General features: G+C 39.1%; 1 protein-coding gene across 1 annotated transcript in view; it reads left to right on the top strand.

Moving 5' to 3' along the window:
- SYNE1 (spectrin repeat containing nuclear envelope protein 1) overlaps positions 1-25,590 on the top strand; it is a 444,597-nt gene that overhangs the window by 143,795 nt on the left and 275,212 nt on the right. The window contains exons 17-32 of the mRNA XM_040965176.1: positions 1,180-1,276; positions 1,719-1,921; positions 4,858-5,022; positions 5,472-5,624; positions 6,577-6,720; positions 9,108-9,281; positions 11,923-12,081; positions 12,644-12,808; positions 15,349-15,483; positions 17,275-17,433; positions 17,637-17,845; positions 18,371-18,479; positions 19,868-20,032; positions 21,916-22,083; positions 24,029-24,199; positions 24,945-25,085. Coding sequence (XP_040821110.1) covers positions 1,180-1,276; positions 1,719-1,921; positions 4,858-5,022; positions 5,472-5,624; positions 6,577-6,720; positions 9,108-9,281; positions 11,923-12,081; positions 12,644-12,808; positions 15,349-15,483; positions 17,275-17,433; positions 17,637-17,845; positions 18,371-18,479; positions 19,868-20,032; positions 21,916-22,083; positions 24,029-24,199; positions 24,945-25,085 — 2,517 coding nt within the window. The remainder of the gene's footprint in view (positions 1-1,179; positions 1,277-1,718; positions 1,922-4,857; positions 5,023-5,471; positions 5,625-6,576; positions 6,721-9,107; positions 9,282-11,922; positions 12,082-12,643; positions 12,809-15,348; positions 15,484-17,274; positions 17,434-17,636; positions 17,846-18,370; positions 18,480-19,867; positions 20,033-21,915; positions 22,084-24,028; positions 24,200-24,944; positions 25,086-25,590) is intronic.

Here is a 25,590-nt window from a genome sequence, read left to right as displayed (position 1 = left end):
ACTCAGACTTTTGTTGTCTTGTTCTATTCTCAAGCAAAAATGACAACATCTCTTCATAATATGGAGTCAGGCATTCAACATGGAGCTTCACACTCCATGAGAATAACGCTCAGCTGTGTCTATTCATTTTCATCCTGAAGGACAATTTATCAGTCAGTGTTTTACAAGCATAAAATATGACATTTTTTTTAGTGTTTTTAAATGTTACCCTAGAATGTATTAAATAGTTACCCACACAAATCCAAGTGTGGCTGTGAGGCTGCTCTGTGACCAGTATTTTGTATTTGTGCATTGCTCCTTGGCCAACATTACCGCAGAGGAGTTCAACTGGTTTGGGAAGGCTAATGTTGCATTTTATGATAGTGACCTTGTTAAGCATTTCAATAGAGTGAAATAATAGAAAAATTCATTGTATTACTAAAATAAGTTTAAAGAGACTTCAGTGAATGTTTCTGTAATTGTAGTTTTTTTTTTTTAGAGGAGAAAGAATACACTTTGAAACAGAATCATACTTTTTATAATTAACAATGTTTACCTAACCATTTTTGTGTGTTCTGATGTCTCTAATATCTCTTTGCTGGTGGGGATTTTATTACATTATGTCATTTACATACAGATATGGACTTAGACATGATTTATCTGTAATTTTACACTAGATACTTGGAATATAAGTATTGATAAAATGGGTGAATCATGCAGTTATTTAAAATTGTTCCACCTACATTTTATTTTAAGTATTTGCAAAGCCACCGTTTATTTATAATCTGAATTTCCTCAAAGCAGTCATTCACCCATGTGAGTGTTCAAGAATAACAAAATCCCACAGCTAAAACTCAGTGGGATATTTAAAATGTTCTTCCAAATTTAGTGCTTTCTAAACATTAAGCCCTACTTATCTGGAGAAATTTCATTTTTTCAAAGAACAAACCTTTGGGTGGGTGGCAAAGCGATAAAATATTGTCTCTGCCTAGTGTTGAGTTAAAATCAATAGTGTAGAATCAAATTTTATGTGCTCAGAATTAATCGGTTATTTGTGGAAGTGGAATTAATTTGCATTTTAAAGATGAGGTTGGAGAATCTGGATAAAGTATCCATTCAGCTATCTTGAAAAGAAATTGAGTTTACTCTTCCTAACTAAAACCGATGTTTGCTATTTTGTAACCATGCCTGGTCTTCTAGTCTTTTATAGAAAACAGCAAGTTCTTTGAACAATATGAAGTGACATACCAGATCTTGAAGCAGACAGCTGAGATGTATGTCAAAGCTGATGGATCAGGTAAAGCCGACTGTGGAATCCTCACAGGGTTTAACTGGGTGATCAGCTCAGCTTTTTCTCTGCAGAATCTTCACATGACCAAGTCAATGGTTAGAAATACTGGATTTAATCTACCTGACTTTTCGCTATGCTCAACCTTCATAATCATATTCTCGCTCTCTCTCATCTCCTAAGAGATTGCTAAGTACTCATTTTCTAAATTAATTTTTATCCTACTTTACAATCTAAGGATTAAAATAAATTGTAAAGTCTTGGTTATCATAACTTAATGGGAACTTCAGTAAGTGTTAAGATACAACGTATAAAATATACTTTCCATTTATAAAAACATCTGGAAAAAATATAGCAGTTGTGATAAATGCAGTATAAAAGACCGCAGAAAGAAAACATTGAGAATATTTTAAATACCAAGCTAAAACTTGTAATTGGCTTATTGTTCTAGTGGAAGAAGCCGAGAATGTAATGAAATTCATGAATGAAACTACTGCGCAGTGGAGGAATCTCTCGGTCGAAGTCAGGAGTGTGCGGAGCATGCTGGAAGAAGTGATTGCTAACTGGGATCGTTATGGCAATACGGTGGCTAGTCTTCAAGCTTGGCTGGAAGATGCCGAAAAAATGCTGAATCAATCAGAAAATGCCAAAAAGGTACAATGATTTTTTTTTTTAAGATTTATTTTTATTACAAAGTCAGATATAAAGAGAGGCAGAGAGGAAGATCTTCCGTCCTATGATTCACTCCCCAAGTGGCCACAATGGCTGGCCGGTGCCGATCCAAAGCCGGGAACCAGGAACCTCTTCCAGGTCTCCCACACAGGCGCAGGGTCCCAAAGCTTTGGGCCGTCCTTGACTGCTTTCCCAAGCCACAAGCAGGAAGCTGAATGGGAAGCAGAGCTGCCGGGATTAGAACCGGCGCCCATATGATCCTGGGGTGTTCAAGGCACGGACTTTAGCTGCTAGGCCATCGTGCCGGGCCAGGTACAATGATTTTATACATAAAGTTGCAGATGTAGAAATGACTTTTTATTATTATATTTTCATTTTTTTTGTTAATATAAATGAGACCCTCACAGCATGGTTCTCTAGAGAGTATTACATATTTGAGAGTGTGATGCTCATGAGAATCCTCAATTTACCTGAAAATTGTACTTTCAGATTAGTCATTTTAGATCAATAAATGTGCTGCTTAGCAAAAGCTCTTCTAGAACAGCTCCACTTCTGACTGGTTCAGTCTTTGACTTTTGCATTCAGAGAAATAATAACATTTACAACCAGAGAAGTAATAGGTCATCATCTGAACTGCACGAAGAGTGCTGGCACTGTCTGGAAAAGAGCCCACCTTGGGAGTGTGGAAGGAAACAAGTTTAGCTAACGTAAGGCTGAACTTGAGACCTACACCAGAACATCTGGCATGTAGCGTTTGACTCTACTCATTCTGGATTTTATTAATCCTCAGTTAAGTGGTCATCCTGAGTTAGGAATGATTTCTCTTATACCATTTGAAATATCCATGGGTGTTGGCTTGTGAGAGTTAATGTCTTACTCCGTCACAGGTAGATAACACACAGCATGGACTGGATCCTACGCGTGATATTGCTAATGGCCGGCTGGCACTTTGGCATGCAGGGCTCATGTACATATGAAATGTGTCAGGATGGGAGTTTCTCCCGAGGCACTCAGCCATGTTACATATCTGAGTATCAGGTTCAATCCCCATTTCCAGCTCCTAACTCCAGCTTCCTGCCCACGCAGAACCTGGACTAGAAATGATGGCTAATACTGTGGGTTCCCTGGGTTCCTTCCACCCATGTGACAGATTTAGATTGTATCCCTGGCTCCTAAATTTGATTCCAGCCAAGCCCTGTTGCGTGCGTTTAATACAGAGCAAACCAGGAAATAGGTACCCTGTCTGTTTCCCTCCCTCCCTTCCTTCCTCCCTCCGTTCCTTCCTCCCTCCCTTTCTTCCTTCCTCCCTCTCCCTCTCTCCCTCCCTTCCTCTCCCTCTCTCCCCTTCCCTCTTTCTTTCTTCTTTCCTTCTTTTCTTTTCTTTTTTCTTTTCTTTTTCCTTTCCTTTCTTTTCCTTTCTTTTTTTCTTTTCTTTTCTTTTCTTTTCTTTTCTTTTCTTTTCTTTTCTTTTCTTTTCTTTTCTTTTCTTTTCTTTTCTTTTCTTTTCGTCCGTCCTTTTAAATAATAAGAGTGAAGCAATCCAGTTATTAGAATCATTGCTTGCCATCCAAGTTGTTCCTTTGTAATTGTAGATGTTGACATTTAAATTATTCTATCTTTTACATAAATATTGTATAGATGAAGATGGCATTAACTATGTACCCATGCATGTTGTGGCTTTCTTTTTAAAACTTTATTTGAAAGGTCAAGTGACATAGAGGGAGGCAGAGTGAGAGAGGGAGATACCTTTCATCTGCTAGTGTATTCCTGAATCCCTAACAGAGCCAGGCCTGGGCCAGGCTAAAACTAGGAGCCAGGAGTTCCAGTTTGTTCTCTGTCATGGAAAACAGGGCTTTCCGAAGATAGATCCTCAACCATGGCTTTCCCAGGCACAGTGGCAGAAACCTGGTTAGGAAGTGGAGAAAGCAATAATCAAACAAGTATCTCAAGGAACACTTTTATCTACTGTGTTACAGTGCCAGCCCATGGGCTTTGTTTTTTCTGATCAGAGTAATTGTACTGTAATAGATGCTGTGTGTTAATTGGGCCCAAGGCTTAATCTCCAGAAACAAGAATACTCTCATCTACTTACATTGAAGGTCTTCCCACATGTTTCTTGGGAAATTTATTTTGACTTGTCTTTGGTGTCATTTTAATGTAGTATCTGTATGCATATGTGCACACAGGCATTTAATTGTAAGTGAGTTGGAAACTATAGTGCCGTGTACTCTTAAATAAGAAAATGTTACTGTGTGGTTCTGAGCCTTATTATTCAATACAAAATGTTTTCTTTGATGTCTTTCTTTTCTTCATATACTACATTCAGATTTCAAAATCAAAAGGAATTCCAGCATCTGTGTAAAATTCCTCAGTATGAAGTACCTTTTATATGACCCTTGAAAGTGTGCTACCTGCTGAAGGCCACATGAGCCCTTCATACATACGTGAAGAAATGTAGTGTTTCTCCAGAAAATGGTGAAAAATGATCATTTTTGTCTAGTTTTCAGCTTGTGCGACATAAATGTCTTCATTTTAAAAATCAGCGTTTGGGAGACCAGTGTTTTCTCTGAGTGGATAAAGCTAACAGTGGCACTAGGAAAGGAATATGACACAAATGCTTGGCCCCCATTACCCACCTGGGAGCCCTTCCTGAATCCCAGGAATCCTGGCTTCAGGCCGGCCCATTTCTGAACGGCGAAGTCAATTTTTAATGTTGCTGGAAAATTAATTAAAATATTAATTTATTTAGGAAAACAATATCTCTAGTTCCTAATTAGTAGCTATTAAAATTTGCGCTTTGAAAGGTATTTGAGAGTTTAAAATTTAGAACAAACATATTTTCCTAACTGGGTTGTTTTTATGTCAGTTATTAATATCTGGCTTACAGTTTTCAATAGTGTGTGTTCTTTACTGTTTAGGATTTTTTTCGAAATCTGCCTCATTGGATTCAACAACACACTACCATGAACGATGCTGGAAATTTTCTCATTGAAACTTGTGATGAGCTGGTTTCCCATGACCTCAAGCAGCAGTTACTGTTGCTAAATGGGCGATGGAGGGAGTTGTTTATGGAAGTCAAGCAAGTATGTCTTTCAAATCCGTGTTCACCTCTCACCTGCATATGTTATCAACGTGGTAAATAGGCTGTGAAGATGTTATTTTCTTGACATGACTTCATTAGGCGGGGATTTATGTGTTTATAAATGGTATGTTTTATGGCTCATTAGTCATCTTTTCCATTTATCATAAAGGAACATTATAGAAATGTACAGTTTGATAAGGATTATGTTGGCATATGGAGCCTACTTATATGCACTGATTTGCCTTTAAAATCATAGTTCTTCCTTTCTATGCTAGTTCCTTTTATTTTCAGAGCAGTTGGACTTTCTTCAAATATATCTAAATTAAGAATCAAGAGTTGTTCTTACCACTTAACAAATCCAGCAAATAGGAGGGTGTGCTGAAATGAAGTCTGCGGGCTTCTGGTGTTGCACTTTGATGGCTTTCACAGTGTCCCCCGTGTGTCTTGCAGTATGCACGAGCTGATGAGATGGACAGAATGAAGAAAGAGTACACGGACTGTGTGACTGTCCTGTCAGGTTTTGCAGCTGAAGCACGTGGGAAGTTGTCTGAACCCTTGGAAGTCTCCTTCCTGAACGTCAAGTTGTTCATTCAAGACTTGGAGGTGAGTGGCTACTGGATCACCAAATGCAAAACCTGCTTTATCATGAAGACAAATGTCAGTATGCAAAAATCAGATCATTGCAAACTTTGACACAGCGACTCCTGGGGTCGTTTTGACATACCTTATTGTCTTGATTATTACTTCCGTAAAAATACATCTATATTCTTTATGATATGCTTTGATCATAAGGAGCAACTTCAAACTACTCTTTAATTGGAAACTTTCTGACAACCAAACTATAAAATGAAAAGCTAGAAGATCTCTATAAATAGCACCTTTACATAAATACTTTCAACAATAAAGGAAATTACCACATGTATTATGGTACTCACATATAACCAGCAGCTCTCAAAAATAAAGTATTGGGAAAGAACATTAAATAACATGGAAAGATTTTTAAATGTTTTATTAAGTGAGGAAAACCGACACTGATATCAACTTTCTGTTTTAGTAAAAATAAATGTTGAATGAATTTATCATTAAAAAATGAATGTTAATACATTGCAAAAGGGTTAATGAGATGTTTCCTTTACTTCCTATTGAGTAAGAAGGCTGTAAGTATTTTAAGTTTTCATTCTCCTAAAACACCCAATTTATTGTTTTTCAACAATGACAATTTGTTGCTTTTTTAAAAAAGCTGATTATTAGAAACATAAGTATTCGAAATTTATAACATGCATTTTCATGATGAATTATTTTCACAACCTATTAACTGTGGCTTTGGTTAGAAAGAACAAAGAATTCTTAGATTAATGGATTTTTAAAAGCACTTTTATAGGGAAGCTTCTATTTATGTAATATTACCAACAGGTTAGTAACAAAGGACAAAAATAACAAATACACGAATGTTTACTTCAAGAATACAATTTTTACACCATACCTATTGCCTTTGGTTCTGCCTTTTGTCTAAGGTACCTCTGATGCTCATCTGTCTGTCTCCATGTTTTCACAGGACATGGAACAGAGAGTGCCTGTAATGGATGCTCAGTACAAGATCATCACAAAGACAGCACACCTCATTACCAAAGAAAGTCCCCAAGAGGAAGCCAATAAAATGTTTGCCACCATGTCTGGGCTCAAAGAACAGCTAACCAAGGTGGGGCTTTCTTTGTACATCCTGTGGTACCCAGTCCATCATTAACCTGCACAGGCAAAGTATTGATAACAAATCATGCTTCTGTTTCTTACTGTATTCTTACTATTTTTTCAAATTTATTAACTTCCTTGTAAATTTATTTATAAGCTGATGAGGCTGATGCCAAGTATTATCTCTATTATTTGGTAGCAATAGCTACTAGGGAAGGCGAATGTGATGAAACAGAGGTAAATAAAAAGAGGAAGCATGTGTTGTATATTTAAATGAGAATTATTGAGATCTGACATTCCTCCATGAAGTTTATTTTTGCAATCTTCTGCTAACAAAGATGGAAGTACTTAAAATTCAGTCTTCCTCATCTCACATAGCTGGTCTCAGGGCCTTAGAACATACACATTTATGCCACCTCTATCTAGGATATTGGATGGATGTAAGAGCTAGCCATAGGTATTTCCTATTCTTTTTGAAGGTTTTTCTTTTTATTTTTGTAAGAGCTTTGGCATTTCCTTGAGCTCTTTTATCTTTTTCTATATTTTGGTTGGATTGATGACATCATTTGCAATGTCCTCTTATATTGGGCAATTCACTTTAAAAAAATCCATTACATAACTAATGGAAACATTTTGGAACATACAAGTGGCAAGCAAAGAAAAAGGCAGAAATAACCTAGCAGACATTATGGAGAGGTAGAAAAGAGTGGTTAACATTTATGACAACAAGGAGGAACTGATGAGAACGAAATAGGAAAAAATACAGACGAAGAATAGGAAGACTCATGTTCATGTAAAAGTGAAAAAAAACTTTGTCAGCTTAGTAAGGTATTAGGCTGCTCACTCACAATTCATTGAATACTCAAATTAGAGTCTTCTTTATTTCATGGTAATTCACAACAGTGGTAGATGTGGCCATCCAGTGACATTCACAAGTGATGGTTTTGCTTTGAAGCCCAGGTTTTCCATTTGACCGCCTCCCTGCAGCCTTCAGGGCTGGAACTACGCTTACAGAACGCTGGTTGAGCCAGATTCACTTGTTCAGGGCAAACCCTGAGAAAGCCAATGTGCCTTGCAAGGGTCGCCATGCTTTCTGACTAGTGTTTCAGTCGTGGCGTTTGGGTCGATTCTCAATTGTGCTCGGGGAGGTTCAGTAAAGCACACTGCATGTGTATGCACTAGTAGGCCTTGCTGGTTTTCACCGGGATGATTTTAGCCGATGTCTATTGCAGTAGAAGGCATGCAGTTGGTTTGGCTAAGTCTGACCTTTAGGGAGCATATCCTGCAACATGACAGTATTTCTGTGTGCGTACTTCCATACAATCTAACAAATTATCACCTCGCACTTTCTTCAAGAAGTATTTTCAGAATATCACTTATATAAGTGATATATAATATATTGTTGTCTTCACATATTGAATACATTTAATGTATCATTTTCTTCATATATATTTATTTAAATATGTTTGATGTAACATCTTCATATATATCACTTATACAACTGCTATATAATATGCATTGAATATGTTATTGTTTTCATATTTTATGAAAAACAAAGAACTTTAATAAAATACTGATTAATTGTTTTCTTGGTTCTTTGAAAGTAATAATAATCCTAAGGAAAATAAAGCAGGTGGTGAACTATAAGGCACATTGGGGAATTATAAGGTCCTGGACAAACGTGAAAATGTAGCCACTTTATGAAGCTTTTGGATTCCACCTTATTAGTGCATCATGAGACTAATGCAGGCATATGAACTGATACCATTTTTAAAAGTCAGTGGTAGATGAGAGCTGAGCCAATTTAGATGAAGCAGGTATTCGTAAGCATGGGCTCTTCATGGATAAATTGGCATCTGACATCAGCGCTTGGTAACTTGTTAAGTTGGTGGCAGATAGGAAAGCATTAGGCCTGTGTGAGAGAGTAAGTCAGAGGCTTCTAAGTTTGTCAAGAGTCAAGGTTCAAGCAGGAGAACTTATGAAAATAATGCAGAAAGAGTGGGATAGTCTAGGTAATGAAATAGCAGTTTATTACACTATTACCTTAGAGTTCAAGGCCAAAGTACACATGAGTTCCATGGTTTATGAAGTGGAATTTGATGCCACCTGCCCTTCCAACTGCCATTATTCAGGTGAGAAGGTTCTATCAATATGGACAATTTGGATGAACTTTCATGTGGAAAAAAAAAAAACTAGTAGCCACTTCTCTGGCTAGTAGTACTTGCTTTGATGGCAGCAGTTCACAATATGCAGGACATATTTTGAAACGTCGGTGGGTATTTGTAAGCACTGAATGACCACAGCCCTAGAGAGAGTGTTTCTAAGAGCTGTGAACAGTGCCAGAGCCTATGACACGGCATGCTTTTTCACGGGAGTTTTGTCTTTGTGTTTTTAAAGATCAAAGAATGTTCCTCCCCACTCCTTTATGAGTCTCAGCAGCTGTTGGTGCCGTTGGAAGAATTAGAGAAGCAGATGACGTCCTTTTATGACTCACTTGGAAAAATCAATGATATTATGGCAGTGCTAGAGCATGAGGCACAATCTAGTGCTCTTTTTAAACAAAAACATCAGGTAAGAAAAATAGCCTTCAGGAAACACAGTTATTTTAAAGTACATAAGAGAGAGACCAAATAGAAATTAAGTTAGGATGTGAGACTCTTTTCTAGAATAATACAGTGTTGATAATAAAAGAAATAAAATTATGCATCTTGCCCAAGGATGCAAACCTATCCAATGTTGGTGGAAGGGATTTGAGCTGTATCCAATGAGCAGCTGACCTGAATTCTGAGCTGCAAGCTGGGTTCATTAGAGACAGGCATTAATTAGCTCATTAAGAAATTCAAGGACTTCAGCAGAATTTGGCACGGCCCGTTGGTATGAAGCGTTTGTCCCGTGAACAAAGCAGTGTTCTGAGCTGGCAGTACGCAACAAGTTGTATTGAGCAGCTATTCTGCACATTCACTCTGAACTCCAAGTTCAAAAGGTAAGGTGTGCAGGATGTCTCCGTGCAAATAAAGAGCACCAGTTAGCAACAGAGTCACTGCTTTCTTGAAACTGAAAGGATACACGCAAGAGAAGGCCTGCCATTGTCCTCTGCTCTATATTTATGTATTCTCACATAGCAACTTTCTGTCCTTGACTCTAGGAATAAATTTTTTAGCATCAAAGTCTGTGAAGGTATGAATTTTCATTTGCATCTTTAAATGAATAGAAGACACACACACACACACACACGCACATTGGTGGTTTTCCCTCTCTTCAAACTGCCTCTCTCTCTCTCTCTATATATATATATATATATATTTTTGTTTGTTTGTTTGTTTTTTGTTTTTTGTAGAAACCACTCAGTACCGCTTCCTACTTCTGTCTTTAGGTGTCACCTGTTACGTCCTTAATTTCTGAAAGGATTAATTTCACTTTAAAAAGCTCTATGTCACTTCATCCCTTCATTTCTTGCCATCACAAAAAGAAATCTGTTGCATGTACATTTAGAGATTCATGATGGAAAAAGAAGTAATTGCATTCCATTTCCATCTACTATCTACAATAAGAGATTTTTAAAATTATTTTCATTTTATTGGAAAAGCAAGGATGCAGGTATCTCCCACCTACTGGTTCATTCTCCAAATTCCTACAACATGTTGAACCAGGTCAAAACCACGGACTTAGAACTGCATACAGGCGTCTTTTATGGAAGTCAGGAACACACATCTGAGTGAGCAGGAGCACAAATGAAGGGCAGAAACTCCTGCTGCCTGTCAGGGTGTGCAGTAGCAGAACTCTTCTGCATCTCAAATGGAAGCGTTGAGACTTCTACTGGGCATTGTGATATGGGATGCCCAGGTCCCAGGCACCAAACACCTGCCCCAACACCTTTTGTTTTGTCTCCAGAGAGGGGTCTGTTTAAACAACATTACTCTTTAATTTTCAGTAAGAACTATAGAGAGAGCAGTCTCCTATTGAGGTTGGCCACTGACTGACATTTTTAGCTGGTGTGTTATAAAAACCCACCTATCAGAGGAGGGTAAAGTGAACACACAAAGGATTTGTTCCTGCATTGCTTGCAGTAGATTGTGGAAGAAAGACCACATCTCTTGGTACACAGAACAGAGAGTGTCTGAGATGCGACAAATCTTCAAATCTTAAGCAAATTACAAAGGCTTGATTAGCTTTGACTTCCTATTTTAAGAACAGAAGTGGATAAACTTTATGCTGTACGCCAAGCACAATTGTTATTCTCCCATTGAGATCTGAATGATTATACTAAGAAATAATTCTCATAATATTGGATACAATTTTTCTTGCATTTTGAAAACATGCCACTTTCTCTAGTCAAAAATTTCTGTAAATTACTATCATTGCCAGATAATATGTTCATAATTAAAACAATTTGAACATTTTTATTAGCAAAACTCACATTTTGTAACATATTTCAACCTTCTCTCTTATCTTTAAAAAGAAAAGATGTGCCTTTATACTCTTTTGCCAAAACAAAATAAACAAATGCTCTTAATATTTGCATCTAGATTGCATGCAGGCATTTGGAACAACAGTTCAGATGTTGCTTGCAATCTCTGTCTCGCATAGCTGGATGCTTATGTTCAAGTCCCATCCCTACTTCCTGTTCCAGCTTTCTGCTAATGCATGTCATGGGAGACGACAAGTGATGAATTCAAGTATTTGGGTCTTTGCCACCCATAAAAAAAAAAAGATCCAAATTGAGTTCTAGGCGCCTGGATCCGGTCTGGTGTAACCCTGGCTGTTGCAAGCATCTGGAGAGAGAAATAGTGGAGGAGAGATTTCTTTTCTCTCACTCTGTAACTTTCAAGTAGATAAATCAATTATAAACAAACGTCTAGATGGGCTTCATAGATGTTCTCCCAGTAAATCCTAAAGCCTGTCATTGACCTGACTGGAAGAACACACACATTGGATTAGTAGCAATTGCGATGCTGTTTCATTTAATCTCAAAGAAATGTCCATAAAATATTTAAAATCTCAAAAATACGCATTATGGCATTTAAATGCTTTACATGCAAGTTGCTTAAAAGTAAGTGCTATGGAACTCTCTCTTCCTACTTTTGGTTTTCCTTTCCTGATTTATAAAAATAAAAGCTATATAATGGTGTTATTGCTGTTCCGTCAGGCTACTCACTTTCTGTTCTCATTCTCACTTGTAAATGGTGTTGTTATTGGTTTCCTTTCTTTGTAGGAACTGTTAGCCTGTCAGGATAATTGTAAGAAAACCTTGACACGCATTGAGAAAGGCAGTCAAAGTGTTCAAAGTTTTGTGACCTCGAGCAAGGTGTTAAAGCATTTTGATCTGACAAAGCTGCAAAGACAGATTGCAGATCTTTATGTTGCGTTTCAGGTAAGTTCCTCTCTTGCATTGTGAGTGAGAATGAGTAATCATTATGTGGCCCTCTGTCTTGCTGAACTCCTTGCTTTGGTTTAGAAAAACCAATTGTTTCACAATTTTTGAGTGCCAATTTAAAAGTGCTAATTATACTCATCCTAATGAGACAACTTTCTTCCAAGTATTTTTTTTGGAAGACAAAATATTAATATTCTCTGACACATGGCAATTTGAACAATGAGAAAGCAGCACCCATTGATCAGTACGGTTGCTTCCACATCTGTGGATTTACTTGTAGAGAAGAAAAGGTTTTAAATTCATTTATAGGGAACAAGTATAAATTTCTTGCCATTATTCCATATAAAATATCAAATAACAACTATTTATACTTTATATTTTCATGATCTGAAACGATAGGAGTAATTGAGAGGTGATTTAAAATGCACAGGAGGATTTACCTGTGTACCTGTGTCATGTGCAAATACATACCCATTTTTGTAAGGGCTTGGGTATCCACGGGGATCCTAGCATCTTGCCCCCGTGGATACCAGGGGACACATGTTTGTTTTACATCAAGAATATGGTCAAGAAAACTGGAGATTGGAAGAAGCACGTGGAAACCAATAGTCGCTTGATGAAGAAGTTCGAGGAATCTCGAGCCGAGTTGGAGAAGGTGCTCCGTATGGCACAGGAGGGCCTGCAGGAGAAAGGTGATCCGGAGGAGCTCCTGAAGAGGCACACCGTGAGTCACTCGCTCCTGAGCGCGTGAACCGAGTGGTCTTGGATGGGGAGATGCAGAGTGTTGTGGTCTAACGCAGAGGGAGACAGATGGGACGAGTCGGGAAGGAAGAACCTTTTAGGTACGAGACCCAAAGAAGGAATGGCGAAAAGAATTCTGAGAGCAGCTGATTGATTTGTCATTGGCTTTTCTTTTCATTTTTATTTTTAAGAAGTAATTTATTTGAGAGGCAGAGAGAGAGAGAGAGAAAGGAGAGAGACTCATCCTCTAGGTCACTTCCCATATGACTGCAATGGCCCCAGCTTGGAAGTACAAATTGGAAGCCAAGAACAATCCATATCTCCCTTGTGGGTGGCCAAGTCCCAGGTACCTGTTGTATCAGTAAGATGTTGGATTTATGAGCTGGAATTGGGCATAATATGAAGACACTAAGATAAGGACTGCGTGTGGCTGTGTCTTAACTGAGAGGCTTAAACACACCCTGAGTGGACCATTAGTTAGCCCCTGGAATAGCCAAGAGGCAAAGGACAATTAAAATAGTATAAATGACTGAATTGGTGAGTTTTTTTGATTACTAAATAATTCATTTTATTTTTATTATTATTGCTATTATTACCTTATGGTACAGTTCCATAGAGTCTGTGAGTTCCCTTATTCCCTTCTTAAACTCCTCTCTCACCCCACAGTGATTTTCCCTATATATATGTTTAAGATTTATTTATTTTTATTGGAAGTCAGATATACAGAGAAGAAGAGAGAGAGGAATACCCTCCATCCTCTGATTTACTCCCTATGTGGCTACATACCTGGAGCTGAGCCAAACCGAAGTCAGGAGGCAGGAGCTTCTTCTGGGACTCCCACAGGGGTACAGGATCCCAAGGCTTTGCGCCATCTTCAACTGCTCTCCCAGGCCACAAGCAGGAAGCTGGATGAGAAGCAGGGCTGTTGGGACATGAACCGGCACCCATATGGGATCCTAGCACATGCAAGAGGAGGATTTTAGCCTTTAGGCTACCGCACCGGGCCCCCCTATGTTGTTAACTATAGTATAGTTCTTCATAAATAGTTGTAAGTCCATTGTTGCAGGTGTGGCAGAGCCCAGCATCCTGTTATCACAATATGTTTAAAAATTTCATTGTGAGTCCATCTTTGATCTGGAAGTAGAGATGCATACTGCATTGTATCCTCACATCTGGATATGATAGTCTCCTTTACACAGTTGCTATACATCCCTTTAAATGAAAAGCCACAAAACAGAATCAATAACGGGAAGAAAAACAGAAATTCATTATTTAGCTTAGGACTTTATTGGCAACTCACTATTCCTTTAAACAGATAATTAGAATAGCATCTAGTAAGATATTCCTTGTGTTTATTTTACAGATATATCAAGACACTTGAGGTCTCATGCCTGAAATACACAAGCTGTGCTGTGCCAGGATTGTAAAGCCAATCCATGTTTATCATACTTGTTTAAGTTGCTTCAGATTGAGAAGCTTCATAATAAATGAAATGATGTAAAGAAATGGCCAGCACTAATACACATTTTAGCTGTTTTTCCTGACATTTTAATGAGCAGTTGTGTAAATTACACTCTCAAAGGTGAATGAATTTTAACAGAGCTGACCAGAGAGTTCATGTCTGGGACTAAACATCCCGTTGCATTTGTATAAGTCTTGGTATGGCATCTAATGTTTTCAATCACGGTTGTTTCATTTTGTATACACCTGAGGTTTTGTGTGATTGGCTACCTCACTGTTTATGCAAGCATTGTCTTGTTCTGCTTTGGTTGCTGCTACAAAACGCAGTGGTGGATTTGGCAACAGAAATGTGTTGTTTCACAGTCTGGAGGCAGAGAGTCCAAGTTCAGAGTGCCTCGCTCCAAGTTCCACTATTGTATGGCTCTAGAGTGTGACCTCTTCCTGACTTACACATGGTTACTTTATCCTGTGTTCTCAAGTGATCCTGAGAGAGAGAGAGGGGAGAGAGAGAAAGTATAGCAAGCTTACTGGAATTTCTTTTTGAAAGAACATCAGTCCCATCATGATAGCCCCACTTCAACTAAATGTAATAAATCCCAAAGGCTAAATCTCCGAGTACCACTGTTGTTGGAGTCAGACTTGAACGTATGAGATTGGGGGTGGTGCACGCAGTCTATAGCTTCTGTATGCATGTGCGACTATCAGGATGGCTCGCATTGAACCAACCGGGCTTGGGAAGCATCGCAGTTAGGGAATGAGGCTCTGTGAGTGTCACTGCTGGCTTCTTCCCTGTTCAAGGTTTTAGGATCACCCCTGAGCTTTTGAATGTGAAAGCTGAGACTATTTTTCTCTAAAGAACAAAAAGTACTGAATTTCGAAGATGCTGATATTTTTAATTTAAAAACATAGTTGTTTCTAGTTTATTTCTGAAAAACAAATCTAGTTGCTTCATAAAGTTATACAGAGGGCAGCAGCTCTCTATCGGAACTTTCTGGGAGTGAGATTATGTTTAACGCCCCTTTTACCTTGCCCTTCTTCTCGTTTCTTGCCGCTCTGTGCCAGGAGTTTTTCAGCCAGCTGGATCAGAGGGTGCTCAATGCCTTCCTGAAAGCCTGTGATGAGCTCACGGACATCCTGCCCGAGCAGGAGCAGCAGGGCCTGCAGGAGGCTGTGCGGAAGCTCCATAAGCAGTGGAAGGTGAGTCAGACATGTCGTGAAGGAAGGGAGAGAGTGGTGACTGTAAGAGAAAGTTAGAAATTCATAGAAAAGTGGCTGTAGCTACATTCATGATTTAAAAATGAATACAGCATGACAAAATGTGATAGAACTCTGCAAGTAAATTTTTTTTACTAGCATCACTTCTTGAATATTTTTTTTTTTACAGGAATAGCAATGACATGTGACTTATCTAAGTAACATTTAGTGAACTCTTTTTAGATGAAATTGTAAAGCTAGACACACAGATTTTGTAGGAAAGTTTTTGTTATCTGGTTTAGAAAATGGTTAGAAAAGCATTTATTGGTTAGGATTCAACAGTAAACAACCATGATTCTTTCGTACCCAATCACTTGGATCATTATTATGCCTTCTCAGAATTTACTCTATTGAGAAGCTAGAATCAGTAGCTGGAGACAGGAATCGAACCCAGACACTTTGATGTTGGCCGTGGGTATCGTAACCGCTGGGCCAAATCCTGCGCCTGAGATGCAACCGTGAAGAGGCAGAGATGTGAGTGTGCTAGAATGGCAGCCAAAGCAACTAGAAGCAAGCCGCAGTTGTGTGCAGTGGGGGACCAGGAGCCACACAGGCTCGGTCTTCTGATCGTCTGCTGGGGGACACGAGGCCAGGACTGACACGAAGGCGGGCTGGACCTACATTCTGGAACCAGCCACAGCACAATTAAGATCTACAGAGTCAGCTTCTATGAGATAAACTGAAGGGCTGCTCCAGCCGTGGGTGAACAGGTGCTGCTGCGAGGTGATATTTCCTTTGTGTTACGTTGGAAAGTTTCAAGGCTCAAAAAATCAGCAGTTATAAAACTGTCTTCATCAGCTTGTGCTATTTTACAGATTTTTAAATTCTTAACATTGTAAGAAAGTATTATCCATAAAAAACCACATGCATAAGAAAAACACATTTTTTTTTAGTTGCTGCATTTGAACATGTGAGTACTTCATTAAAACAGGGATTCACAAACACAAGTTTATATTTTTGTAGCTTAACATGTTATAATCGTGTTATTGCATACAGACCTTAATTAGAAGTGCTTTATTACCTAGACATTAAACCCTCTAGGATATAAGGTATCGTTGTCTTTATAGCTCTGCCTTATTTCTCCCTTCAGCTACCTTAATATCCTCCTTTTAAGGCAGATTCTCAATGCTATGGTATGCAAGTTGTCCATAAATGGTAGGGTGGAAGGTAATGATGGAATCAATATCCATTTCAGAGAAGAAAGTCGAAGTTTATGTGTTTAGGTGCTGCTTGCTTGCTCATCTGTTCACCAGGGAAAGAGGTCATAGCATTGGCCAGCTGGCTTTCAAGTGTCAGCTCCTCATTCGCTCTTACTTCTTTATGTTAAGATTTCCTTATGCTCCTCTTTGTGTAGTAAGCACAATATCAGTGCTTTCTACCTCACAGAGTTGTTGCAAAAATCAAAAGGGACACATGGCAAGGAGAGGGTGAATAACATTAAGGCGTGCATCTAGGTTCAACTCATAGCTTCTCCAGTTACCCCGAATGTCTCTGTTCTACTCTGCCACATAGGCACGTTAATGTGCAAGGTATTATTAGAATCAGATAGAATAATCACCGTGAACGTAGCTGACCCACGGGGGAGGAAGGGGTGAAGCGATTGCTGCAGCAGCCCCTTGAAAGTGTTAGGAGAGAGGGGAGTGTGGACAAGACTACTTCGATGCATTGTCTCCAAAGGGCCTATTGAATGGGTGGAACATTCTCCTGTGTTCTGGATCTTCTTGTGGGTTTCAGGATCTTCAAGGAGAAGCCCCTTATCATTTGCTTCATCTGAAGATTGATGTGGAGAAGAACCGATTCTTGGCCTCTCTAGAAGAATGCCGAAGTGAGCTGGACCGGGAGACCAGGCTGGTGGCCCAGGAAGGCAGCGAAAAGATCATCAAAGAGCACAGGGTGCGTCTCTCTTGTGCCACCAAATGTGTAGTCAGGGAAAGGCATGTTGTCACTTAAGCAGAAGATCTGGGACTACAGCTTGGGTCTGAATAAAGTAGCTTAGTTACTATGATAATCTATGCAAAAATCTTCCTTATTTTTTTAGTGTCAAGGTATTTGGATGAATGCTCACAGGCATTATAAACATGTTTATTGCTCGTTAGATATTCTTCAGTGACAAAAGTCCTCATCATCTCTGTGAGAAAAGGTTGCAGCTTATCGAAGAACTGTGTGGGAAGCTCCCGGGCCGGGACCCAGTGAGAGACACACCTGGCAGGTGCCGCTCATCCCTCAGGGAGCTCCGGGCTGCCATTGACAGCACATATGCAAAGCTCATGGAAGACCCAGACAAGTGGAAGGACTACACAAGCAGGTAGTCCTGGCCGTCTACCTTCATTTGTTATTTCAGACAACATGACCAAAGGAGAAAGAGCATATGTTTCTTTCTAAGTGATAATCAGATGATCTGATCCTGTCCATATTCGTATGCAAAAATTATCCATTTAATAAAAGAAGAAGGCCAGTCAGCATCTGGTGAGGCACTTGGTCTCTGGGAGATCTAGCGCCATCGTGGGCCCACCCCTTTCTTCTGATCTCTTCACATCCTCCCACTGTAGGTTGCCCTCTTTGGGCAAGTGTCTCAGCTTGGTGGGGGCAAATGAGGCCAGACCTCAAGCGGTTCCTCTCTCCCTCCCTTCCTTCCTTGGAGGTACTCAAGACCTGAGAAAGATCTTTGTCTTCAGTTAAGGTCTCTTCAAATAACTTAGCAAGAATTAAATGAACACTTCTTAAAAAAATGTGTAAGCAATTGCTCCATGTATGTGAGTGACTTCAAGATTCAACCCATTTCCATTCTGGTATTTTCCTCTCTGCTAAGAAAATGCTTGTGCTCTATTAGGTTTAGTGAATTCTCCTCTTGGATATCTGCCAAGGACATGCAGTTGAAGGGGATCAAGGGTGAAGCCATCCATGCTGCCAACCATGGAGAGGTCAAGTACACTATAGACGTAAGTCCAAGGTCTCTGTTTAGTGGAGGAAATTTTCCCATAATAACTTATAAAAAAAAGTTAGACAATCTAATGGTTGTCTTTGATTTTCTAGAAAAAATTAAGTCCCTGAAATTTTTTTTTAAATGATTTTTTTTTTTTTGTGCTACTGTGAAGAACTATGTAGAGTTTTGCTCTGTGGAGTGTTTGAGTACTTAGAAATTGTCAGACTAGGTGATGATCCCAATGGACCATGAGCTAATGGGGATTCCTGAGTGGAATATTGCATGCATGGATGGATTACAAAGCAGAGTGCTGAAAATAGTCATCAAAATAGGAACACTGTATGCTTTTGTAGAATGTTTTCAGCCATGCAAAAGCTAAGCCAGAGAGAGCTTAGAAGGGTCTTTCAGCCTCCATTCTGTTTCATACTCAGAGTGAATGGTTTAATTTTGCTGCCAGTGTGACAGAGCCTCGGGCCTTCTGGGTAATGTCCCCAGCAATTCCTCTTCCTGTCATCTAAGCTCTTCATTTTGTAGACACATTGGGCAGTTATGAACGTATTTTTGCTTTCAGGACTTTTTAACCCTTGCAAGTCATCTAATTGTTGTAAGGATGTTTTCTTCCTATTCTCAGAGATCCATTCCTTTCAATTAAATCCTGGAACCCCATCAAATGCTAGAGGTCCTTAAGGTCACAATATTCATGCGAAAGGATATCTGCATTTGCCATTGGTTATTGTCACAGTAGGAAAAAAAAATGCTTCTTAGAATGAAGATTACTTAGCTTTTGGAACTAAGGAATTTCTGGTGGTATATGTTTGTCCTGCAAAAGCTCAGGAGCAGGATATGTGCTTGCAAACCACACCAGTAAAAGGGAGGGTAGTCTACCCCAGACACTGTTCCCTCCTGTGCCAAACCTATAAGGCCCAAAGCCTCAGAGGCTTCACCGTGTTGTTTTGGCTGCTAAACCCTCCTGAGTTAGAGCTGGGACCCTATTTATGTACTTAAATGTACCAACTTTATAGTAATGGAAGTTAAAAGCTGAAAAAAAACAACTGTTGTTCTCTTTTTATATTATCATGTTTCTTCTAGCTTACAGAGAATGAGATAACAATTTTTGTCTATGTTATAATTTCTAACTTTGCTATCTAATATTCATCTATCACATGGAAGCATCTTTGTTATGCTCAAGGAAATGTATTATCCATATTGGGGAAATTCCACTTGAGTACTGGTAGTCTTTTGTGAAAGAGGTGTACTATCTAAAAACATGAGTCGCTTGATGGGGAAAACAATGCCTGGTTCTCCTGCCTCCACCTTGCAAACTTCCTTGCACTGAGCCCTTTCTTGCTGGAATTTTGGGAACCATAGTGGCACTTTTTCATCAACAGAGTTCTTTGATTTCAGGAAATCAGAAGTGGTGTTACCAAAGGAGGCGAGACACTCAGCTGGCTAAAATCCAGACTTAAAATTCTGACTGAAGTTTCCTCTGAGAAAGAAGCACAAAGACAAGGGGATGAGCTGGCCAAGTTATCCAGCTCCTTCAAGGCTCTGGTGGCGTTACTGTCGGAGGTACATCCTTTCCTTACCCGAAGCAAACAGTTCTAGAGAAGGACTCTGAAAAGCTGCCCTGATCGTAGCAGAGCAGCTCATCTCGTAGGCAAACTTACAGTGCTTCACTGAAACGGAAGCTGTTGGAAAACATGACTTCGGTGTTTAAATTGTGGTCTGTGCCATTATTGGATATGTGGCCTATTTTAAATGGCCTATATTAAAAGTTGAAAGTTTACCAAATGCAAACTTTTTTTTTTTTTATTCTTAGTAAAAGCATTGTTATTTCACAGTTGGTTTAAGAGGTATCACGGAGGTCAAGAAAAAGACATAGAGTTAAACTTGAGGTAAAAGCAGCCTGGAGTTTGTTACTCAACATCTCCAGCCCTTAATTTCTTTACGCCTATAACAGGATTAAAAATACTCTAAAAGACAGTACCAAGGGATTAGCTGTAACAAAGACCTTGAAGTACTCAGTACTATGCTTCAACACAATGAATGTCCAATAACAGCTAATACTTACAAAGTCTATTTAGGCATTATGCCCATGAATTTCTCTTTTAGATGTGAGCTACTCACGTTGAATTTTTTGTTGACATGTAAGTGTTTATCCATATTCTTTTTTTTTAAATTAAAATATGCAATCCTAATTATCTTGTTTCTGTTAGGGACTCTCTCCCCTCAGAGAGAATAACTTTTCTCATTGGGTATTGTATAATTTGTGCAAGGGAAGATCATGTCAGGTTGTAGAGTATATATTGGCCAGTGTTTCTTGAATTGGTTCAAGAATAAGTGTGAGAGGGGAAAATGACCCATTCGAAGGCTCTGAAAAGCTCACAGAACTCCTTGATTCTGAAGGTCTGCGCTGTGTTGGCACTTGCGCAGTGTAAGAAGGCAGGGATGTGGGTCGGCCCTCACTCTGAGTTGTCATGTCTTTGGCAGAGCTGAGGATTTCTGCTAAGGTTTGGAGGGAGAGGTTCCACAGGTCTGACAGCTGTTTGGGCATCAGCACATGGCCTTGCAGAAACTCAGCCTGGAAGATCAAAGGATGAGAGGATAGGGAAGGAGAAATCAGAAGGCTTCCAGCTTCTGCAGAAGACAAATTATGGCCATGTTCAATAAGTGTGAAATTGATGAAAGTAGGGAAAGCAAAATTTGAAAAACAAAAGATATTGTTAGAACTAAAGGAGTGAAATCAGAAACAGAAAGAAAAGATTCAGGAAAATTATAAAAAAAAATAGAATCCACTAAGAAATTACAATGTTAAAAATTTTGCTTCAAGTTAAAAATGTTAGAAATGGGTTTTGCACAGATATTCTTCTCTTCAGCTTTTTCCTATTTGGATACTGGCGACAATATATGCACTTTATTTTTCTGCTTGTGATTGTCAAGCCACATGGGTGTTTAATGGGTCCCAAGTACCACATCAAATTAGGCTTGTAATCACAAGTCATTATGCAGTTTAAAAATAATCAGATCAGCCTTAACATGTGTGCAAGAAGAAAAGATATTTATTAAGATAGAGTATATGTATATTTACAAAATATACAGTTACATTAACGGGGGTGTTGATCAAAGGAAACAAAATCCTATGAGTAAATTCCAAAGATCTAATATAGCATATTGATACTTACTAACACTGTTTTGTAAACTTGAACTTTGCTAACAGAATAAAGATTAGGTGTTCTCGAATACATGCACGAAGGTACAAAAGGGGCTGATGGATAGCTTTTTTTAGCTTGATGTGAGAAATTATTTTCCTTATATATGTTTATCAAAGAATCACATTGTATTCCATACATAAATACATGCATATATATATTTACAGTTTTTATCGATTGTATCTCAATATAAAAAGGCTCTATAAGTAGCATTTGATATGCATTTTCTTCATGAAAATCTAGGTTGAAAAGATGTTAAGCAACTTCAGAGACTGTGTCCAGTATAAAGAAATAGTCCGAAGTTCCCTTGAAGACTTAATCTCTGGCTCTAAAGAAGTCCAGGAAGAAGCTGAGAAGATCTTAGACACAGAAAATCTGTTTGAAGCTCAGCAGTTACTTCTTCATCACCAGGTAGAAATGCCTCTTTACTGCTATGCCTATTGCTGAAGTTGATTAGGTGATGACCAAACAAGAGACAGAAGGAAGAGTTTCATCCATAGGACTAAGGGTTTGGAGAAGAGAGCTACAAAAAAGAGTGGATTGAATGGTGAAAAGAAAGTGATACTTCTGTGTTCTGTCTCATAAATACTTTAGATTTTCCAGTAAGACAAATTCCCAGAAAAGTTATCAATAATAGCAAAAGGTTCAAGGAGTACTGAGGGGAGAAAAGTGATTTAACAGAGAAGGGAGGCATGGAGATAGAATTTTTTTTCTAAAAAATAATTTTTATAAGGTGAACAAATTTTATGTGCTTCATAATATGGATTTATTAGCATAGTGACAAATTTCTTTCTTTGAAGTCACTATTGTGTCAGTATGCTGAGATCTTCCTCTTAAATTTATAACTTTGAATAGGTTTTAGCTCTGGAATTTGTTACTAATTGAAACACTAGATTGCTCAGCAGAACATGCTCTTAGAAGACTAACTAGAAGCAGAGGATTCTGGTATATACATATTGATAATAACCAATTTAATCAATTTATTCCTTGATGATCCTATTGTGGACTTTAAAATATGTGTATAAGAGGAAAACATCACTTTAAAAACTCAACATGGGACCAGCGTAATGGCTTAATTGGCTAATCATCCGCTTCCAAGCACTGGCATCCCATATGGACAGTAGTTTGTGCCCCAGGTCTCGCTTCCCATCTGTTTCCCTGCCTGTGTCCTGGGAAAGCCACAAAAAATGGCTCAAAACCTTGGAACTGTGCACCTGCAAGGGAGACCTGGAAGGAACTCTCCTTAGCTCCTGGCTTTAGATCAACTCAGTTCTGCCCATTGTGGCCATTTGGGAAATGGACCAGTGGATGGGAGATCTTTTTCTTTTTAAGATTTATTTTTTTATTGGAAAGTCAGATTTATAGAGAGAAGGAAAGACAGAAAGATCTTCATCTGCTGGTTCACTCTTCAAGTGGCCACAATGGCTGGAGCTAAGCCAATCTGAAGCCAGGAGCCAGGAAGCTCTTCCACGGCTCCACAGCAGTGTAGGATCCAAAGTCTTTGGGCCGTCCTCGACTGCTTTCCCAGACCACAAGCAGGGAGCTGGAAGGGAAGTGGAGCATCCGGGACTTGAACCAGCATGCAGATGGGATCCCGGCACATTAATTCTTGTTTAAGTGAATGTACCTTGGGAATTCGTAAGTAAAGCACTTGTGTACCGTTATGTTCAAATGTTATACAAAGGAATTAAAGTTCATGAAAAATGAAAATAAACAATTTTAGTGCAAGAAATTTTAAAATTCATGTTTGTTCTCACTTTATGCTTTTCGATGATCTTTTTCAAAGGTCCTGATAAACATGCTTTCTACATTTTTTTTTTGTAAAACAAATATATTTCTGAATTCCATTTTATATGAATATTTTGAAATCCCCTGTATTTCCATGAAAAATTATCTTTTCAGTATAATTTCTTCCAAATATTTAGCACATTAGTCACAGTAAATACACCCAGGGAGAAAAAACTCTTAACATTTTATAACCTAATTCCAAAGAGTTAAAGTTGGGACTTTGTTTTTAGGCCGAAAATACCATGTAGAAGGAATACAATGAAATGAATTATTTTGCTCCATTTTTTATTATTACACAAAGTGTAAATGTCTTTCGAATGTGCATGCAATGAAAGCAATAAAACCAAAGTATTTATGTTGCTTATATTAAAAGCAAAATACTTATATGACTTGTCCATCTTGACCTATACAGTCCCCATTACTGGTTTCACTGTTGGTCTTAACTTTATAATGCAGTTTTGACCTGTGTTGCATGCATTGGAACCCATCAGGCCCTCCACGTGTGGGTGTTTGTCACTGACCCCTGCTCGGAGAGTAACATTTGTATTTGTTGAATAAACGCTTCCAGCAAAAAACAAAGAGGATTGCAGCTAAGAAGAAAGAGCTGCAGCAGCAGATTGGGCAGGCACAGGAGGGAGAAGGCGGACGTCCAGGCCCTGGGCAAGAGGAACTGCGGAACCTGGAGAGCACGCTGGACCACGTGGAACAGAACAGGGAGAGGCAGGAGCGCCGCATTCAGGTAGGAGCTGCAGGGCAGAGGCCACCTTAGCCCGGGAGAGGCCAGGTTGCTCTCTGGATTACACTGGCTAACAGCAGGAGCCGATGTGTGTTCCCACGTCTGACCCTCAGCAGCGCGGTGCTTTACATCAAGAATGTCCTTGAATCATTGCATCAGCCTTGCAAGGTCAGTACTGTCTTGACATGATGCTCAAGTGAGTATACTTAACATGAAGAGTTTGGAGGACTTTAGCCAAATGTCACACAGTGGCGATCAATAAAGGACCCAGGATTTGATCTACTCTTTTCTCAGTCCGGAAACATGGCCATTTCCGGGAAGTCCAACAGCCACATATTTTTACCTTGACCTTTCACTGTGATGTTGACACATGATTTTACAGTTTGCAGCTTTTGTCACCTACTCATTTGCCTCCTCTTTTCTGAGCCTGCTCCTTCGTCCCACTCCCTGCCCTTCCCTCCTCTCCCCTTCCTTTTCCGAAGTTGGGAACTTTTCTTGCCGTTGTCACTTTGTCCCTTAAGTAATTTCCTCAGGTTCTTTGGGTTGCCAGGTTGATGGGTAATTCATACAGCCTCTGTCTTTACAAATCAAAACTATGTGACATCGGACTCATGTTGTTCAATGTTGACTGTGTGTTTCAAGTGAGAGTTCTCTGGGAGTGGACAGTTTAGCAAAGGAATGGAAATGTGACAGTGTTTTCTGACACACTCTGATTTGCAACCTTACTTGCTTATTTTTTCACATGTAGGTTTCGTTAAGAAAGTGGGAACGATTTGAAACAAACAAAGAGACGGTGGTGAGATACCTTTTCCAAACAGGCTCCAGTCATGAGCGCTTCTTGAGTTTCAGCAGTTTGGAAAGCCTGTCTTCAGAACTGGAACAGACAAAGGTATATAAAACTACGTAATTCTTTGGTACTAATTCCTCATAAAATGTCACCTATTTCTTCTCCATTATTATTGTTGTTACTGTTCATTCAATCAATACATATCTATTCATGACTGGCTATGTCAATGCACTGGGGAATTTAACCATCATGAGCATTTAAAATCAAGAGCCAAGGAAATAAAAAAAAAATAGGTGAGAAACGGTGCTTTTAAATGAACTTTGGAGGCCAGATGATACTGACAAAAGTAGTGTTTGGAGCAAGTTTCCGTGTTGTAAAGCAGAATAAAAGGAAATGGATTTGCCAAAGAAAGATAACACATTGGCAGCAGTCTGAAAGGCCTACAGAACAATTCTCACGGCAGCATGGAACTGGGCTCCTGAAGGACTTCCCGAGATGCATTTCTGGCCAGGTGTAGAAAAAGCCGGGGGGGGTATTGGAATCAAGTAAACAGTTGCTGTGTATGATTCTAGGGTGTGAATAACGATGGTGGAAAGTGGCAGTTGAT

This window comes from Ochotona curzoniae, unplaced genomic scaffold (assembly GCF_017591425.1).
Source record: "Ochotona curzoniae isolate NIBS_2020 unplaced genomic scaffold, NIBS_Ocur_1.0 scaffold_3890, whole genome shotgun sequence".
Classification (NCBI taxonomy): Eukaryota; Metazoa; Chordata; class Mammalia; order Lagomorpha; family Ochotonidae; genus Ochotona; species Ochotona curzoniae.
The sequence above is the reverse complement of the archived record's forward strand: the minus strand, read 5'-3'. Positions and strand labels throughout refer to the sequence as shown.